The sequence below is a fragment of the Lactuca sativa genome, chromosome 9, assembly GCF_002870075.4.
Source record: "Lactuca sativa cultivar Salinas chromosome 9, Lsat_Salinas_v11, whole genome shotgun sequence".
Lineage (NCBI taxonomy): Eukaryota > Viridiplantae > Streptophyta > Magnoliopsida > Asterales > Asteraceae > Lactuca > Lactuca sativa.
Genome location: NC_056631.2, coordinates 66,675,436 through 66,696,777, shown reverse-complemented (window position 1 = coordinate 66,696,777; position 21,342 = coordinate 66,675,436). Strand labels below are relative to the sequence as shown.

The 21,342-nt window shown below is 42.5% G+C and overlaps 1 protein-coding gene across 1 annotated transcript in view; it reads right to left on the bottom strand.

The window, feature by feature from the left end:
* Window positions 1–20,853, bottom strand: part of LOC111901732 (protein DEFECTIVE IN MERISTEM SILENCING 3) — a 97,075-nt gene extending 76,222 nt beyond the window's left edge. The window contains exons 1-2 of the mRNA XM_023897617.2: window positions 20,672–20,853; window positions 16,331–16,412 (exon numbers count right to left, since the gene is read on the bottom strand). Coding sequence (XP_023753385.2) covers window positions 16,331–16,412; window positions 20,672–20,853 — 264 coding nt within the window. The remainder of the gene's footprint in view (window positions 1–16,330; window positions 16,413–20,671) is intronic.
* Window positions 20,854–21,342: the final 489 nt, after the last annotated feature.

Here is a 21,342-nt window from a genome sequence, read left to right as displayed (position 1 = left end):
CGGAGGCTAGGCAATATTTCCCATCGAGTTAGAGATTTACCGAGACACCTGAGGTGAGTCTTCTCACTATACTTTACCTAGTGTGGTAACAGAGTTATGTGACAGAGTACTATAGAGTTATATGCCAATGAATTTGCATGTTAATTATGTGTTGTGATTTATTGTGATATATGATATGCATGATTCAGAGTTATAGAGTTGGGACTTTCGGGTCCCTAGAGTTAGGGCCAGAGGGCCCATAGAGAGTTGGGGCTGGAGGGCCCCACTGAGACACGTTGACCAGAGGGTCGACAAAGTTTCAGCCTTGAGTGGCTATTATGTGTTAGAGTGGTATTTTGGGGAACTCACTAAGCTTATGCTTACAGTGTTACGTGTTATGTGTTTCAGGTACCAGTGATGACCGCGGGAAGGCGCCGGCTTGATTCGTACACACACATGGGATTTTATGTATTTTGATCTTGGGGGATATTTTGTGAAACAAAGACATGATACTATGACATTTAATGAATGAATGAGTTTGTAAAAATGTGTTTGAAAATGCGAAAAATTGTTTTAATTTTTACGGTGTTACAAGTTGGTGTCAAAGCCTTGGTTTGAGGGATTTGGGTGCACCTTCGGGCATATCTGAACTCAAACCGAGGATTTGAGGAAATTTTGTTAATAAAATAAGTTTTCAAAAGAAGAACTTACGAGACAAACAGAGCAGAGTCGTGTGTACAAACAGCCAACGCCCGAACGGTGATTTCCCAAAATACAATTATTATAAGTGTTATAAGATATGATGTGATATGTTATATGATGAGCTATGCTATTCATGCTAGAGTAGACTAGGTATTATTATTAGGACTAGAGTGGCATGATATGTGATGCCTGAGTCTAGGAGTCTTGCTGCTAGGAATACTTCAGAGTGTTTGGGTAGCAGCGAGGAGGTTGTGAGAGATCTGCTAGCGAGTATCATATGATTAGAGAGAGTAGAGTACTTGTGATTTGGGACTCTAGGAGGAGGACTTGGGGTGGATGCTGATGCGGTGTGGACGGTAGTATTGGGCCCGTACTACTGAAGACACGGGGTTAGTGCACAGTCCAAGTAAGAATCCTTGGAGTACCAAGGGACAAGTAGGGTGGGGTATTTGAGTGTGAGCATAGTCGATCGAGTCCCTGATATTTATTCTTGTGTTGTATTTTAGGGAGAGGGAGATCATGGTTGGGATGCGCCACACACCAGGGACTAGCAGTACGAGTGATGAGGAGACCCGTAGGATCATCTAGGAGGAGGTGGCTGCGGCCATCAGGGCAGAGATACCAGAGATGTTCGGGTCTATCAAGACCACGCTGATAGAGACATTTGATGAGAAGTACGCTACTCTTTCTGAGGCTGCTGTTGCTGCGGCCACTGCAGCTATAGCTGCAACTAGGCCGCAGGGTGGTGACGCGTTGCTGTTCCGAGAGTTCAGCAACACAAAACCACCAGAGTTTGACGGGACCCAGGACCCGATTGTGGCGATGAGATGGATTTCAGACATAGAGGGGTGTTTCTTTACTTTCTCATCTCCAAAGCATTTGAGAGTTCGGTTCGCGCTGAACCAGCTTCGCTTGGGAGCGAAGGATTGGTGGAAGTTTGTGACGGCGCACTATACGCCTGCTGAGCTTGCTATAGTGACCTGGGAGAGGTTCACTGTTATGTTCCAAGATGAGTACGTTCCCCAGGTGGAGAGGGAGCGTTTGGCCCAGGAGTTTCTGACCCGCAAGCAGGGTACTGAGTCGGTTACGGTGATTACCAAGATGTTTCATGAGCGCGCGATGTTCTGCCCAGAGCACGTGTCCTCCGAGCAGGCACGTATGAGCCGATATCTGAGCATTTTGAGAAGGGATATACGAGAGTTTGTGGCGAAATCAACGTACAGGACATTTTCCGAGCTTCAGGCAAATGCCCAGAAGAGAGAGATAAAGCTGGAGACCCAGGCTAGGGAGGAGGTTGAGTCTCAGGGGAGGGATCGGCGACCGGTGCAATCTCAGCCGGTAAACAAGCGGGCCAAGCCCGCTGATTCGAGATAAGGGAACCAGAGGGGCCGCACTTGTGGCAAGTGCGGCAAGAGCCACGATGAGGTGTGCAGAGCAGGGTCTTGCTACAAATGTGGCAAGGAGGGGCATATGGCCAAGGACTGCCCCAAGGGGTTTGCAGTATGTTTTTAATGCAACCAGACCGGACACCAAAAGGCAGATCCGCAGCTGCGGGGATCAGCACAGGGAGCATCTCAGGGATCTACCCCTGCTGCCATCAGAGCTACTGAGAGCCGGCCAGTGAAGGCCGAGGCACCGAAGACACGAGGGAGAGCCTTTCAGTTGACCGCGGAGGAGGTCCGCGCAGCGCCCGATGTCGTGGCTGGTATGTATTCTTTCGTGTATTTATTTTGATGTTGAGGTATTGTGCTTATATTATGTTATGCGTAGGTACTTTTCTTATGAGTTCTGTACCTGCCTTGGTGTTATTTGACTCGGGTGCGAGTCGGTCTTTTGTATCTTTTACTTTTAGTCAGCACATCAGTGTTAGTCGAGAGGCGTTGAGTCGACCTCTGAGAGTTTCCATAGCTGACGAAAGGGCGGTATATGCCACAGAGGTGATTCGAGGGTGTGTACTCGGGATTTTCGGTGTTGGGTTCCCGATTAATTTAGTGCCTATTGCGATGGGAGATGTCTGTGTCATCGTGGGCATGGACTGGTTGAGCAGATTCGGAGCGGTTATCGTCTGCGAGCGACAGCTGGTGACCATACGAGACCCTAGTGGGGGAGTTCTTACGGTGTACGGCGAGGGTACACGTTCTGGGTCAGCATTTTGTTCGGCCGCTAGGGCAAGGCAATGTCTACAGCAGGGCTGTAGGGGTTTTGTAGTGTATGTGATGGATACGCGGGTTGATTCAGAGAGACCGAGGTCAGTTGATGAGGTTCCGATAGTGCATGAGTTCCCGGACGTATTCCTAGAGGAGTTGCCAGGTGATATGTGCATATTTAGTGTGTATTTAGTATAGTTTTTTATTCATATATTAGCTAAATTATCGCATATTATGGACAAAAGGTACTTAAAAGTGTTAAATTATGTTTTTCGGTCCCAAGATGAAGCTCGGAAGCAAAAGGAAGCAAGAGAAACAATTAGAAGATTGAGAGTGGAATGAAGAAGGAAAACACTGAAAAAGAAGCTTCTACTCGTCGAGTCAGATAGATACTCGACGAGTCTGGTCGAGGAATCAGAAGGATAATGACTCGGGATCCCAGATAGTTATCGCAATACGGAGAATGTGAGAGGGACTCGACGAGTCACCACTTGACTCGACGAGTCGGATCCTATATTTAAAGATAATTCCACAGATCGATAGGGGAGTTCTGGAAGAGTTCTGGGAAGTTTCAGAGGTGCTTAGCTGCGAATAAGAGCCAGAAGAACCCTAGAAGTCGACCAAGGAAGCTAGAATCCAATTCCGGAAGTAATTAAGGCATAATTTCACCATTCTATTTATTTCTTTTGTTTTGTCAACATGATTAAGCAACTTGAACTTATTTGTTTGTTGTTATTTACCTTAGTTATGAACTAAATTCTTTAAACTTCTATTTGGGGATACGAAATTGGTAATATGGTTTGATTCTTGGTAGGATTAATTCTATGTTGGTTAATTTAGTTATTTTAGCTTGCTAAAGAACCTTGTGTGTGAATGATAATTGATTTTCTGTTAATAGGGAGATAATTAACTAGCATGAACATCTATTAGTTATCAATCTCATATGCTTAGTGAGCACTTTTTGTCATATGTCTAGTGTAGTGAACATGAAACTAGGATTAATAAGAAAATCAAGTAAATTTATGTGCAAGCTTGTGAGATGACCATTAAACAAGAAGTTAATTAAAAGAATAAATTAATTAGCTATTGCAAGTCTAACTTAACCCGAATATTATATCTAGTAAATTTAATTGAAATAGACAACTGGCCATTGTTTAAATTGATTTATTTGCTAAGGATTAATGAAGTGAATACGGAACTAATCAATTGAATCGGTAACTAGCAAAAGAATTAATCCATTGCACTTTTACCTTGAAATCAACCATAGGATCAATTGAGTTGAACTAAATAGAAGTACTTCTCCGTTATTGAATCTAGTCAAAGTCTTTATTTTCTAGCTTAAATAAGTAAATATTAGCAAGTTTCTAGTCTTGTAAAACTAGAGAAAAACCCCTGCTTTTTAATTAACTTAGATTAAATTAGTTTTTAGTTTAATTTGTCGTTCCCTGTGTTCGATACCCTGCTTATTTAGCTATACCACAATTGATAGGTTCACTGCCTTTTGTGTGTTATTTGATAATTAAAAGTAGGTTTAAAACTAGTGGGTTTTACACACATCAAGTTTTTGGCGCCGTTGCCGGGGAACGGTTCAAATAGTTAATTTTATTTGCTAATTGTTATCGTTTTTATTTTATTGATTAGTTTTTTTTATTTTAATTTTAATTTTGATTTATTATGTATTTTCCAAATCTCGATGCTTTTGATGCTTTTCTTGAGGAAGTAGTGCAGGAAATTGAGCAGGAAGATGAGGATTATGACTCAGATGATGATTTGAAGAAATTTGATAGATGGTTAGATAACATCTTGTCTAACGATCAAGAACAATTTAAGTCACAAGAACTAAAGTTAGAAGATGAAGAATTTAATCCAGAAAGGGATTTGGAGGAGCTGGAAAGATTGCTAGCAGAGAGGTCAGATGAAGAACAAGAAGAACTTGAGTTGCAGGAACCAAGCCGTGGTTTGACCATTACCACGACATGGCCCCCTGTATTTTCAGTTTGTGTTTCGAAGCATGGGGTGATGATTCCAACTTTGGAGAAAGTTCTGAAGCGCGATCCATTTCTGATTAGTATCCAACCGGTTCCAACCCTTGTCAATATTCTTGGGTTTTATGTATTCAAGCTTGTTTGGACAATTTTAGAAGAAAAGAGCCAAATTTTACAAATTGGTCCAAAGAAGATATTCAATGCAATGGATGGAACGACATTGAGTTTATTGGAAGTTTATTAAGTTGGGAGTCCAGCTAAAGACTCGCACAAAAAGAAGCGCTTGCGGGAGGCAACCCGTCATTAGAGTTTGCTTTTCTTTTTCTTTTTAAACTTCTAGTTTATTAGGGTAATTTAGGAATTTAACGTTTGTTTTCCTTTTTCTATTACTTGTGTGTTGTTTTGATCTTTTCAGTTTGAGTGTAAGGATGCATGCGAGAGTCTAGAGTCAAGGATAACCTAAGGAAAGAATCGAGTCTAGGCGAGAGAGAAAACGAAGTTTTGAGTTTAGTTAAGAGCCCAGTGATAAAAGAGGTTATTAAGAGCTCATTTACTAAAGAAAAAAATGGGGAAAGTATCAATTTAATATTCCTCACACACATCAGAATCGGACCTGGAGCAGAAACATTTTCTTTATACAACGATGGACTCGGCGAGTGCACTTACCTACTCGACGAGTCCCAGTATAAAAACTCGACTTCTGCAAGTATTACGCTACAACTCGGCAAGACACCCTACAAACTCGACGAGTTGATCCTTATTTTGTCTCTCAAGCTGATGATTTGATACGACAATTGGCTACACCTTTGAAGAACATTTTCCGAGCGTTTCCGAGAGTTTTTTCGTCTACATTTGGATCTATACCACACGATACTTGACACCCAAGGCATGGATGAGATGTTACCATGTCTAAAGTTGATTGAAGTTGGAGCTTAAATGAGTGTGATCAGCCTATGGATTGCTATCCCAGGGGAGTTTGTTCCAATTCCCTCTTTAGTTTCTTTTTATGTTTTTATGCATCATATGCAATGAGGGCATTGCATCACATAAGTGTGGGGTAGGGGGTTGGTTACATAATAGTCAATTTATTTTAAAAAAAAAAATTTTACTTAGGTCTTTAATTAGAAAATTTTGGTAAAATTAGGATTCCATGTTAGAGTTGTGTTAATAATTGCATGAAGACCCAAATGTTTAGTTGAGCCTATATACGTTCTAGTGCATTTGTGGCTTCCTTATTCTAGTGAAATCATGGGACAAAAACACGACCTTGCTTAGTTTGAAGGATGCAATATGTTTAGCAGCCTAAACCTGAAATGTATCCAGGAAAATTATTATCGTTAGCCAATAAAGGTTGAAGTTGAGCGCCCCTGCTTAAGCATGTAGGTTTTTCAGTGAAAAAAGAAAGGTACATGAAAAAAAAAGAGAATTACAAGAAAAGTTATAAGAGTTTTGGAGCAAATAAAGTGAAGATCAAAAGATCAAAATTCCAAGAAATCCAAAAAAGTTGAAGATGCCGTAAGTCAATACAAGTTGGTGAATTCAGAGATATCAAAGATCAAATTATCAAGAAAGTGAAGAATTCAAAGAATTCCATAGTGGTATCGAAAAGTTGTAATTTTCTAGAATATGTATGCTTGGGTTGCTCAATTAAAAATACCTTGAGGGTAAAGAGGTTTTCTGCGGATGGATTCGGAGGGTTGCATAAAATGAGCATAGTTCGGGGTGAGTGGGTGAATGTTTATGAGGATTGTGAGTATTTGGAATATGGGAGGTTCTTTAGGAAAAATTTTAGACACAAATGCATGCGTTGCGGTCTTGGCATAATGGCTGGGTTAGATTGGAGTTGTTATACATAATTCTAATGTGTTAAAATTCAGTTTTGCTTGAGGGCAAGCAAAAGACAAGTGTGGGGTATTTTGATATGTGCATATTTAGTGTGTATTTAGTATAGTTTTTTATTCATATATTAGCTAAATTATCGCATATTATGGACAAAAGGTACTTAAAAGTGTTAAATTATGTTTTTCAGTCCCAAGATGAAGCTCGGAAGCAAAAGGAAGCAAGAGAAACAATTAGAAGATTGAGAGTGGAATGAAGAAGGAAAACACTGAAAAAGAAGCTTCTACTCGTCGAGTCAGATAGATACTCGACGAGTCCGGTCGAGGAATCAGAAGGATAATGACTCGGGATCCCAGATAGTTATCGCAATACGGAGAATGTGAGAGGGACTCGACGAGTCACCACTTGACTCGACGAGTCGGATCCTATATTTAAAGATAATTCCACAGATCGATAGGGGAGTTCTGGAAGAGTTCTGGGAAGTTTCAGAGGTGCTTAGCTGCGAATAAGAGCCAGAAGAACCCTAGAAGTCGACCAAGGAAGCTAGAATCCAATTCCGGAAGTAATTAAGGCATAATTTCACCATTCTATTTATTTCTTTTGTTTTGTCAACATGATTAAGCAACTTGAACTTATTTGTTTGCTGTTATTTACCTTAGTTATGAACTAAATTCTTTAAACTTCTATTTGGGGATACGAAATTGGTAATATGGTTTGATTCTTGGTAGGATTAATTCTATGTTGGTTAATTTAGTTATTTTAGCTTGCTAAAGAACCTTGTGTGTGAATGATAATTGATTTTCTGTTAATAGGGAGATAATTAACTAGCATGAACATCTATTAGTTATCAATCTCATATGCTTAGTGAGCACTTTTTGTCATATGTCTAGTGTAGTGAACATGAAACTAGGATTAATAAGAAAATCAAGTAAATTTATGTGCAAGCTTGTGAGATGACCATTAAACAAGAAGTTAATTAAAAGAATAAATTAATTAGCTATTGCAAGTCTAACTTAACCCGAATATTATATCTAGTAAATTTAATTGAAATAGACAACTGGCCATTGTTTAAATTGATTTATTTGCTAAGGATTAATGAAGTGAATACGGAACTAATCAATTGAATCGGTAACTAGCAAAAGAATTAATCCATTGCACTTTTACCTTGAAATCAACCATAGGATCAATTGAGTTGAACTAAATAGAAGTACTTCTCCGTTATTGAATCTAGTCAAAGTCTTTATTTTCTAGCTTAAATAAGTAAATATTAGCAAGTTTCTAGTCTTGTAAAACTAGAGAAAAAACCCTGCTTTTTAATTAACTTAGATTAAATTAGTTTTTAGTTTAATTTGCCGTTCCCTGTGTTCGATACCCTGCTTATTTAGCTATACCACAATTGATAGGTTCACTGCCTTTTGTGTGTTATTTGATAATTAAAAGTAGGTTTAAAACTAGTGGGTTTTACACACATCACCAGGCGTGCCTCCCGTGAGGCAAGTGGAGTTCAGTATCGATTTGGTATTAGGGACCGCGCCTATCACCAAGGTGCCCTATCGCCTTGCACCTCCAGAGATGTAGGAGTTATCCTCGCAGCTTCAGGAGTTGCTGGGAAAGGGGTTTATTCGGCCGAGCACTTCGCCGTGGGGAGCGCCTATCCTTTTTGTCAAGAAGAAGGATGGTTCACACCGGATGTGCATTGATTACCAGGAGTTGAACAATGCTGACGGTCAAGAACCATTACCCATTGCCGAGGATTGACGATTTGTTCGATCAGTTGCAGGGAGCATCTTGGTTCTCCAAGATCGATTTGAGGTCTGGGTATCATCAGGTAAGGGTGCGAGATGAGGACATCCAGAAGACAACATTCAGGAATCGTTATGGGCATTATGAGTTTGTGGTGATGCCCTTCGGACTCACCAATGCCCCGACAGTATTCATGGATCTCATGAACAGAGTGTGCAGGCCGATGTTGGATCGCTCAGTGATCGTATTCATCGACGACATTTTGGTGTATTTGAGATCTAGAGAGTAGCATGAGGAGCATTTGAGGGAGATCCTCGGAGTTCTGAGATCGGAGAGGCTTTATGCCAAATTCTCCAAGTGTGATTTCTTGTTGCGAGAGGTCCAGTTCCTAGGGCACCTCATTAACCAGAAAGGGATATTGGTCGACCCGGCCAAAGTTGAGGCAGTGATGAGTTGGGAGGTACCGAGGTCACCCACCGAGATCAGGAGTTTCTTAGGGCTGGCAGGCTATTATCGGAGATTTATCAGGGATTTCTCCAAGATCGTCGTGCCACTCACCAGGTTGACCCGGAAGGGTGTCGCTTTTTCATGGGTCCCAGAGCAGTCGGCCTCCTTCGAGACACTTCGCCAGAGGCTATGCGAAGCCCCGGTGTTAGCCCTCCCAGAGGGAATGGAGGAATTTGTGGTGTATTGTGATGCGTCGATCTTGGGATTGGGTGCGGTGCTGATGTAGAGAGGGCATGTGATATCATACGCATCGAGGCAGCTGAAGCCACATGAGGACAAGGTATCCCACCCACGATCTAGAGTTGGGGGCAGTGGTGTTCGCCCTTAAGATCTGGCGTCACTATCTGTATGGGGTTTGGTGTACGATATACACGGACCACAAGAGCTTGAAGTATTTGATGGATCAGCCCAACCTAAATATGCGACAGAGGAGGTGGTTGGACGTGGTTAAGGATTATGATTGTGAGATCCTGTACCACCCGGGCAACGCTAATGTTGTAGCCGGTGCACTGAGACGTAGGGCGGAGAGCGCCCCATTGCGAGATGTATGTTTGAGATTGATGGTGATGACCCCGGTTTTGGATGCTATTCGTGGGGCCCAGGCTGAGGCTGTGCAGCCTGAGAGCCAGAAGAGAGAGTGAGTTGTCGGGTTGGTATCGGAGTTCGTTACCGATAGCCGGGGGCTTATGACATTTCAGGGTCGTATCTGGGTACCGTTTATGGGAGGGACGCGTAACATTTTGATGGAAGAGGCTCATCGGTCGAAGTTCTCGATCCATCCTGGGGCCACTAAGATGTATTTAGACCTGAAAAAGGATTATTGGTGGCCCTGTATGAAGAGGGATGTCGCATGGTTTGTTGAGAGGTGCTTAACCTGTCGTAGGGTTAAGGCCGAGCACCAGAGACCGCATGGTAAGTTGCAGCCGTTGGAGGTTCCCGAGTGGAAGTGGGAACAGATTACCATGGATTTTATCACCAAATTGCCAAGGACTGCTAGGGGAGTCGATGCAATTTGGGTGATTGTGGACAGGTTGACAAAGAGAGCCCACTTCCTTGCTATCAGTGAGAGCTCTTCCGCAGAGAAATTGGTAGAGATGTACGTGCGGGAGGTGGTATCGCGGCATGGAGTGCCGATCTCGATTGTCTCGGACCGAGATGTGCGTTTCACTTCCAGATTTTGGAAGAAATTTCATGAGGAATTGGGTACTAGGCTGCACTTTAGTACCGCATACCACCCCCAGACTGACGGTCAGAGCAAGCGGACGATTCAGACGCTCAAGGATATGCTCCGGGCATGTGTGTTGGATTTCGGTGGGAGTTGGGACACGTATTTGCCCTTGGCAGAGTTTTCCTACAACAACAGCCATCATTCGAGCATTGGTATGCCACCCTTTGAATTGTTGTATGGGAGAAGGTGTCGGACCCCCATTTACTGGGGAGAGGTCGGGCAACGTGTTATGGGTGGTACCGAGATCGTGCTTCAGAAGACTGAGCAGATACAACAGGTCAGTCAAAGGTTATTAACCGCTCAGAGTCGTCAGAAGAGTTATGCGGACAGGCGCCGGTCCGAGCTCGAGTTCCAGGTCGGCGACTTTGTACTCCTGAAGGTCTCTCCTTCGAAAGGAGTGATCCGATTCAGGAAGAGGGGCAAGTTGGGGCCCCGATATATCGGCCATTTTCGGGTGATCGCAAGGGTAGGCAGGGTAGCCTACCGGTTGGAGCTACCTGCGGACCTAGGTCAGATCCATGACACTTTCCATGTGTCGCAGCTACGAAAATGTATAGCCGATGAGTCAGCATTAGTGCCATTAGAGGATATTCAGTTGGATGTGGGCCTGAACTACGTTGAGATACCGGTGGCTACTCGGGATCGAAAGATCAAGGTTCTGAGGAACAAAGAGGTGCCTCTGGTGCAGGTCCAGTGGCAACACCGGAAAGGGTCATAGCTTACTTGGGAGCCGGAGCGCGAGATGCGTGAGCAGCATCCGGAGTTGTTTCCAGAGTGAGACTTCGAGAGCGGAGTCTAAATCTAGTGGGGGAGAATTATAACATCCTGATTTCCTAGGTATATTATTTTATTTAATTATTTTGGAGTTTGTGGAGGAACTCGGAGAGTTGGAGCCAAGACTCGCCGAGTAGGGTCGCGGATGTTCATCCGGGTTAACATCCGGACTCGGCGAGTCCACGCTGTTTAATGAAACCCTAATCCCCTGGGTTTGGAGCTTATTTAAGGGCACTTATAGCCTCCCATTGCGGCTACCAGTCCCTTGAGAGAACTCTAAGTGAGCCAAATCATTGTGAGGGAGAAGAAGTCACTTTTTGATCCTTGTACCTTTGGTTTAGCAAGAAGAAGGTGACAAGAGCAAAGAGGAGGTGCGATTCAAGCAGTTCCAGAGTTTAGAGACGTCATTTTGAGGTAATAGTTCGAACCTCCTTCAGTTTTGGTGTTGATCTTTAGAGTTAGGGTTTTCTAACCCCTTTGGAGAGTGATTATGTGGAGCAAATGGTCCCTCTTCGAGTTTGTGCCTTGGATCTGGACTCAAAGAGGTCCAGAGACCTTAACCCTTGGAGCTTTATGGATCAGTTTGGGGTTATTGGACTTAGGTTGCCATTTTTGGGACTAAATCTCCTTTTGATGCCTTGTTGTGGTTGTGCAAGCATCAAGTTTCAAACTTTACGTGACGTTCATGCTTGGGGAGGCCAGATCTATGGTTTGGGGAAACAGATCTGACCTCAGGGGGCCAGTAGAGTTTGTTCATGGCATGAACTCGCCGAGTTATTCTTGAGACTCGGCGAGTAGGGTTAGGGTTTCACGTAAATTGTTCAGTGAGTAGACTTGCCGAGTTGGGGGATGACTCAGTGAGTCAGGAGGGAGTTAGAGGACTGGAGTTCAAGGCGGTACTCGCCGAGTTGTTCTTGAGACTCGGCGAGTTGAGTCGGGGTGGCCCCGCGATTCATGACTGGTATGACTCGTCGAGCATAGGGAGGGACTCGGCGTGTTAAGCGGGACAAAGAGTTAGAGGACATGTGTGAACTCGCCGAGTCACCAGGGTGCACTCGGCGAGTAGGGTCAAAATGTGACCATTGACTTTTGTTGACTTTTAGGGTTGGTCATCAATGGAGTCCTTGTGACAAGAGGGAGTAAAATAGTCTTTTACCCTTCTGAGGGTGCCAATGGCAGGTTGAGTCTAGTCTCGAGAGTTATATTTATAAGAGTATTTATTTATGTGAATAGACGGAGGCTAGGCAATATTTCCCATCAAGTCAGAGATTTACCGAGACGCCTGAGGTGAGTCTTCTCACTATACTTTACCTAGTGTGGTAACAGAGTTATGTGACAGAGTACTATAGAGTTATATGCCAGTGAATTTGCATGTTATTTATGTGTTGTGATTTATTATGATATATGATATGCATGATTCAGAGTTATAGAGTTGGGACTTTCGGGTCCCTAGAGTTAGGGCCAGAGGGCCCATAGAGAGTTGGGGCTGGAGGGCCCCACTGAGACACGTTGACCAGAGGGTCGACAAAGTTTCAGCCTTGAGTGGCTATTATGTGTTAGAATCGTATTTTGGGGAACTCACTAATCTTATGCTTATAGTGTTACTGTTATGTGTTTCAGGTACCAGTGATGACCGCGGGAAGGCGCCGGCTTGATTCGTACACACACATGGGATTTTATGTATTTTGATATTGGGGGATATTTTGTGAAACAAAGACATGATACTATGACATTTAATGAATGAATGAGTTTGTAAAAATGTGTTTGAAAATGCAAAAAATTGTTTTAATTTTTACGCTATTACACCTAGACCCCTCAAAACCTTGCTAAATATTCCAAGGAAACCCACAAAAAGTTCAGACTCAAGAATAACTAATATCCCAGAGAGAATGGAATAAGAGATTGGTGTGAGAATGAAGAAATTTGAAGGAGTATTTAAAGTGCAGGGGAGGCACATCGTGTAAGGCCATGAGGCGCGCCACACCTATCAACCTTGTTGGCTTCATCCCATTTTCGCCATGTGTTATGCTATGGTCCCTCCACATCATACATTCTAGAAGACTGCCACATGTTCACTTTTTGTGGGGCCACGTGTCACGTCCACAACATGTCATGTCACTTGTCTCTTGGCGGAGTGGGCGGCCAACTTGCCACGTGGCGTACTTTGGTGCTGCCACGTCATCAACCCATGCAGTTTCTCATGATCTTCGAACGACCATAACTTTCGCATATGAGCTTCGTTTTAGACATTCTTTATATCCCCGAAATCCATTCAACGAGCTCTACAACATTCATTAAGGTCTCAACATCTAATTTTTGTGCTAACAAAGAATCATATTTAGACCGGTTTAGTTTGTTAAAGTTCATGAGAAATTCATAACTCCTTCATATGAACTTCGTTCTCGACTGTCTTTATATCGAAAAGTTCATATTCATGAGCTATTCAATTCTCGTTTAGATTGTTTCGGCTAACAATCAACCGATTAGAATTTCTATTTCTATGTTTGCACTACTATGCTGAAACTTCGAAAAATCATAACCTCCTCTCATGAAGTCATATTTGGACGTTATCTATATGCATGCTCTCGATTTTACAACCAGTGTGACTTTCATTTAGATCAGTTAGACTAAAAAGTAATTTATTAAAAATTTATATTCTTCAGAGTCGTGCTGGTTTAATCGCGAAACTTGGAAGAATCATAAGTTCTTCATACGAAGTCAAATTTCATTGTTCTTTATATGTACGTAATCCTTTTCACATATACTATAACTTTGGTTAATATTATTTATCCTAAATAATCTTCTATCAAAATTCATTTTTAATACTTATTATATCTTAATTGACTAGCCCGAACCTACAGGTGTTACAAAACAAAAATCTACACTCTTTGTTTATTGATTTTTCACCAGTTGTAGTTATCCCTGATGTTTATTGCAAAAAATCACATGAAGGTTAATGACTTGTTTGATGTGGTTTCTCGGCTGTTAAACATTATTGGATATTTCTTCAACCCATGGAATAATTTAAGAAAAAAACACAAAAATAAATTTGTGGAAGCATTGGTTGAAGGTTTGATTTATAGTTGGACTACATTAATTAGTAAAATACTGTTTAGTTATGTTATGCTAATTAAATTTTTTATGGTGAATTTAGGTAATCGTGAGAGTGGTACCAGTTTAAACCATGAAGTAGGTATCAAACGACCATTTGATACTTGATGCGGTTCTCATTTTGCATCTCTACTGAATATCAAGAACATATATTCTTTCGTTTGTGAAATACTTGAAAAGCTTGGTGAAGATAATAGTGATCACGATCATAAAGTTGAAGCAATTCACATTTTAAAGTCATTAAAGTTGTTTGATTTTGTTTTTTTTTTTGTCTACTTTCGATGGTTGATACCTTGGTAGTCACAAATCAATTCAATACAAAATTACAAAGATGTGACACCCATTTTCATGTGTAGGTCAGCTGAGAGCTTGGATGAATCAAAAAAAGGATTGCTGGGAAAGACTGAGTGTGAAACATCCCAAAAATACAAGACAAAAATTTCGTTTTCAAAATCATTTATCAAACATAAATATCATTGCCATAGTGTAAAACCATAAAAAATGTATCTCGAAAATTCATAAAATCTGACAAACATATAACAATCTCATAACAAATATCAGAGTAAACTCCCAGGCTAGTCAACTGTGGTTTGTGCCATGCCATCAACTCGAGCCCTTCCCTTTACTAGTTGAAGTACTTGAAACCAAAACTGAAAATGTAAGCACGAAGCTTAGTGAGCTCCCCCAAACTACCACATACCATATAAAGAACATATAACAAATAACATAACTCTGGGACTCTTCCCAACTGTATCGGGACGAATCCCGGCATCGAACTCATGTCCGACATTGGGCTCACCCCGGAATCCAACCGCATCGAGTATCGGGCTCACCTCGGCATCGGGCTTACCCCCACACATACTCAACATAACATATATCATAAACACATAACATAATCATCTAAACTGCATCGGGCTTACCCAGGCATCGAACTGAGGTTCGGAACATATAACACATAACTAGCATACATCGGGCTTGCCCCGAATACATAATACATGGCATGATGACTAACATACATCGGGCTTGCCCCGACATTGGGATTACCTCGGAACACATAACATATAACATAATCATATATACTGCATCGGGCTTGCCCGACATCGGACCGAAGCCTGGAGCATATAACACATAACACATAAACATGCATGAATCACAAAGACATCAACCATTCCTAACTACTTCTTGGGACCGCCCCGGCATTGGACCGAAGTCCAGAATAAACTGAACATATAAACTGCATCGGGATAATCGCGACATCGGGCTTACCCCGACATACTCTACTACCTAAACGGGCCGGTATTGGTGCCTTAGACCGGTTCCTACTGGAGGAAAACTCACCTCGTGTGTCTAACTACTGAAACTCTAGGTGAGGAATCTCTGCTTGCTGCTCCGGCAATTCTTCAGCTATAATTTACATAAATACATTTAGTCAAACATTGATAACTAATCTTAGGGTAAAATGACCATTTAACCCCTATCTAAAGTCAACATCCTGGTCAAAGTCAACTTCTAGTTGACTTGACTCGCCGAGTTGGTCCGCCAACTCACCGAGCCCCTATTCTTTTATTTGTCCCCAACCAGACTCTACTCGTCGATTCTAGCAAGAACTCGACGAGTTCTCCTTCAATCATAACATCGGGACAATCTTCAACTGACTCGCCAAGTTCCTCCTTGATCTCCTCGAGTTCATATTCATCATATGAGCGTGTCTAGTCTGTGACTCGCCGAGTTGTATGAACAACTCATTGATTTCATCTTCATGGGCTAGGAGATTGCCTTGGACTCGCCGAGTTTGTTCATACACTCACCGAGTCCCATGGTTTTCAGGTCCATAACTTCGTCTATTTCATTGAGTCCTTCTTTTGGACTCATTTAAATCCCTTCTAAACTCAAATGGATTCCTTCAAATCATAAAAGGTTGGGGAACCAAACCCTCGACTCGCCGAGTCCCAAGAATGACTCGTCGAGTCGACTAATGTCCAGGTCTATAACTCGATTTCTTTTGTGAAAATCTCTTCCAAAAGGTAGATTTGGGATCCTAAGGTCGATATAACACGTAAAGTCATGAAATTTACATGCATGCATAGGACATTTATGCTCAAAGGACCAAAAATGGGGTTTATTACATGTATATGGTTCTCATGGCTATAAAGATGGCACCTTTATGCCATGAGGACCCTTTAAGGTTCCAAATCTGTAGGTGTATCGACTTGGGATGTCCAAGTCCCATGAATTAAGCTTATTGGCCCAAAACTCCATAAAAATGCTCACAAGGAGATCTAAGAAACTACAAGTCAAGTATGAAGCTTGATTACCAGAAAGTGAAGCGAAGATGATGTTGTTCCTGGATCTGCAACCTTCTCTTGAAGCCTTCCTTCTTCCTCTTCTTCACACAAGCTTCAATTTACACAAGAATACTCAAAATGGCACTAAATAGCTCAAAGATGCTAACAACTGCTTAGGGTTTCGAGGACAGGGTTTGGGGTGATGGAGGCTGGGGTGGAAGCCTGAAAAGTTGTTTAAATAGGGTGCAAACCCTCCAATTTAGGGTTTCACTCACACATCTCCTACTCGCCGATTCAGTCTTCTGACTCGTTGAGTAGGTCACTTAATCCCCCGACCCAGAGTCGATCCTACTCAACGAGTCGAGCCTCCAACTCGTCGAGTCCAAGGGCAAAATATGAAGTTTGGCTTAAATTTAAATGCATAACTAAGACCGAGTGTTACAGAGTGCCACGACATGGAGCATGGATAGCTACGACGTGGCAAGGAAGAAATTAAATGCGTGCTTTGGATGGTCGCCACGGCATGGCAATATTCCACAGTGTGGCAGGTGGTGCAGCCTAAGCCCACGAAGTGTTAGGGTTTCTTCCATATTTAAGCCCTTAAACCTTAGGTTTAGAGCATCATCTTCAGCCTCCACCTCCCCATCTCAAAACCTTAGCCTCCATGCAATCTTGAGAGTCCATTTCCTTGATTTTGAGCCATATTCTTGGGTTTTTAGTGGAGCTTTGGAAAAGGAAAGTTCACAAGGAAGCAAGGGAAGAAGAAGCAAGTTTGGATCTAACATTCTCTTCAGTTTTCTGAATTGTTGAAGGTATAAAGTTCATACCTTGACACCTTTTGTAACACCCAAGTTTTTAAGGCCAAGAAAGGAAAGAAAACTTTAATGTTAAGGGACGACTCGGCGAGTCCAAGGAGGAACTCGGCGAGTCAGATCGGGATCCGGGTCGAGGAGTTAGTGATCGACTCGGCGAGTCGGCCAAGGTGACTCGGCGAGTCTGGTCTGTGCGAGGAAAACCTTAATTCCGGGAGTTGTATCCTATATAAAGGGTGTTATGTCCCTCCCTCAGCCCCCATATCATTCCAGAGGACCTGTAAACCCTATAATTCGTGTGAGCTTCCATTATTGAGAGAAATAGCTTTGGAGGAAGGAAACTTTGGAGAGAAACTTGAAGATCAAGAAGGTTGCTTCAAGGGAGAGGTGTGTGCTCGAGATCTACTTCAGTTTGTGTTCATCTTGGAGGTATTAAGCTGCCATTTTCCCTTCTTTGCATCTAGATCTATTTTTGTCATGAGATTTGGGGGTTTTATGGTTGTTTGAGACCCAAATCGGGTTAGGGGCTTAGATATGTTGTTGCCACTTCAGATCCATTGTTGGGTTGGTCCATTATGTCATAAGCATCAGTAGATGAGTAGTTGGTGAAGCCCTTGTGTCCTTAAACCAAACCCTAATGTGTTTTGAGCCTAGATCTCTTTAGTTATACGTAAAGTTTGCAACTTTACGTAGGGATTGAGTTTTGGAAGTATGGATCTATGGATTGGAGTCCCTGCATGACTCAAAAGCCCTCTGCATGTTTGGAGATCTGAATGGACTCGGCGAGTCCTTTGAGTGGACTCGGCGAGTACCATGAAGATGAGGAGGAACTCGACGAGTGGGATGAACAGCTCGTCGAGTCGGATGAAGATGGGCATGGACTCGGCGAGTTGGATGAACAACTCGGCGAGTTGGATGAAGATTTCCTTGTGCTCGGCGAGTCTGTTCTTAGACTCGGCGAGTCAGGTCGCGGAGTCCCAAACCCTTCGAGTTAAGACTCAAGTCAGCGAGTCGAGCAAGGACTCAGTGAGTTGGACAGGACAGGAATCGGGAATCAGTAGACTCGGCGAGTCAGGGGCTGACTCGGCGAGTAGAGTCGCGAGTGGAAGGACTCTGGACTTATGAACTCGGCGAGTCAGTAGGGTGACTCGACGAGTAGGGTTGACCTGGAAGGTTGACTTTGACCAGGACTTTGACTTTGACCTGAGTTGACTTGGTTATCTTTCGAGGGTCAATTAGACTCGGTGTTGCTTTGATATTAATAGCTCGGGAAGCAAGTAGAGCAGGAGTTCAGTCAGTGGTTGGGTAGCGGTCAAATGGATTAGCAGCAGCAGTTCAGCAGTATCAGGTGAGTCTCCTCACTGTTTGTATGGGTCTAAGGCACCAATGCCGACCCATTTAGAATATGCATGAAAGACCAGGGGGCGGCTCCTGGCACACAGTATGTTACTATGTATGGTAGGAAGACCCGAGGGTTAGCCCTAGGCAATATGTATGAAAGACCAGGGGGCGGCTCCTGGCATACAGTATGTTATTATGGATGATAGGAAGACCCGGGGGTTAGCCCTAGGCAATATGTATGAAAGACCGGGAGGTGGCTCCTGGCGCATTGTATGCTATAGATATGAAAGACCAGGAGGTGGCTTCTGGCACACTGTATGCTTTTTAGCTAAGTAGAGTAGTATGTACGGTTGTCTTTGTGATACTTGCATAGAAGACCAGGGGGTGGCCCTTGGCACTTGTCTGTAAGACCAGGGGGTGGCCCTTGGCATTTGTCTGTAAGACCAGGGGGTGGCCCTTGGCACATGTCTGTAAGACCAGGGGGTGGCCCTTGGCACTTGTCTGTAAGACCCAGGGAGCGGCCCAGGCTTGACCAGGAAGACCACGTGCGGCCCGTGGCATAATGGCAAGACTATGTTTGGCACATAGCACCTTACTTGGTTATGGATAAGTCGGTTATGTATGGTTCTTGGCTATGAATGGTTTGTATGGTATGTGGTATCTGGGGAACTCACTAAGCTTCGTGCTTACGACTTTCAGTTTTGGTTTCAGGTACTTCCGGTAGCGGATGATGGAGCTCGGGATGATCGCATGGCACACACCATAGATTAGTCAGCCTGGGAATGTTTTACTCTGATAATGAACATGTGTTTTGAAAACTAATACTCTGTTTATGTTTTGAAATGATGATTTTACTTTAAGTGATACTTTATTAAAAGAAATTTTTTGTCTTGAATTTTGGGACATTACACATTTTCTTCTAGATTCAATTTCTAGGTCATATTTGGGTGGTTTTGGTCCCTTTCTTGAATGTTCTTGGAGTTTGAAGAACTCCAGAATGTGTGGTGGCTTTCCTAAGTCCTTGGACTTCTGTTGATTGAGAAAAGGACCATGTTTGGTGTATTTTGTGTCTATGTTTAAGTTATAGACTCATTAATGACTTAATAGACTTAAAATGCTAGATCTAGCCTTGGAATGGAGTCCTAATGGATAATGTTGGAAACTTTATCCATTGGGTCAGGGTGGAAGAATAGATGTAGAAGTATGATCTTTGATCTATAAGGATTAAGCTCTTAATAAGAGAAATGACATTCTGCTAGTAGCCATGGCGTGGCAACGGGTAGCCACAGTGTGGCTAAGTTTAAGATCGTGATTGTCTTCTCCTATCATTGCCACGACGTAAAAATGTCCATCATGTTGACTGGTTGACCTTGCATTCACATGACATGACTAAGAAGGGCCACGACATGGCATTAACTTTAACCAAGTTGACCGTTGCCTTTTTTGACCAGTTTAACTTAGGGTCAAACTTGAAGGATTTAGGTTGTTGATTAAGATTCTACCATGTTTTGGTGCTAGTAGGTTTGTGGGAGCAACGAGTGTAGGAAGGGATCATGTCACAGTGTTTCTGGGTTCTTTGATTCGGGTGAGTTTTCCTCATTGTACCCGTGGGTCGAAGGCACCAATGTCGGCCCACTAGATTTGATTATGTATCCTTGTGTATAGATGTTGCTATGTTGTCACGATCTACTATATATATATATATATATATATATATATATATATATATATATATATATCGTTGTGCGTAGGATATAGGAGTGGTGTAAGCTAATTAGAGTACCAATAGGCGGGTTATCGTCTATGGCAATACTCTATAGGATGTATCTAGCCACGTAGAATATCCAGAGAACTCTTGATGTAGGCTTTCTTTCATGTTCATTGTTTGGTAGTGGCTCTAGAGTAGGATCATTTGTTTGGGTGTCTATCTCACATTTGGTTACATATGGTTATTCAATATTCCCTGGAGACTGCCGGTAGTAGAGCAGTGTGCTCTAAGGGACCAAGTAGGCGGTAGTGAGTTGTTTGATAGGTATATTGGTAGTGGTCTATATTTATGTGCCTACTTGATTTCTTGTTTGTTTATATGCCGACATTGTAGCTACATTCCTTTCAACTTTAGTCAACCTTTCATCCATTGAGTGAGTTAACTGCACAATTAAGGAGAGTTGGGAAAGCACATCAATTTCAAAGTTGGAGCTGTATTCTCCCTGATCACCCTGATGAAGAGCAACAATAATAATATATGATGGTGTAAGGGGAATCATCTTGGATCATTGGCTTAGTAGTATCTCCAATAGGACGGGTTGATCCATGATGTTCAGTGTCATCAGCAGAGGAGGAGGATGAAGAAGTAGTTGAAAAACGAATATGCTTGTTCAACCTTGGAGGAGGGTTCATTTTTGAGTGAAGTCTTCTCCTATGTCAGCTACTGATTCTTCTTCATATTTATCAGTGTCTTCTTCCTCATTAGCCCCTTCTTTATTACCAGCTTCTCAATCATCATCATTCTTACCATCATCATCTTCTTCATCACCAGCATCATCATTATCATTATCCTCATCATCATTATCTTCTTCATTACCAGCATCATCATTATGAGCATCCTCTTCAGAGTCTGAGGTTTCAATCATATACGGTTTTTCAATCCACTTTTGCATCCTGGCAGTAATAGACAAATCACCTTGAGATGAAGCTGCATTAATAATCTTTGAGGAAAGGGCAAGAATTGGAATGATAATCCCATGACTTTCAACATAGCCTTCTTCTCGAGACAAGATCAGACCAAGCCAATGAGGATAAGGAACATTCAATGGCTTCTTATTCCCAGTAAAGCAGTCAACCATTTGATCGAGAAAACGTTGAGCAAAATTCAATTTCTTGTTGTAA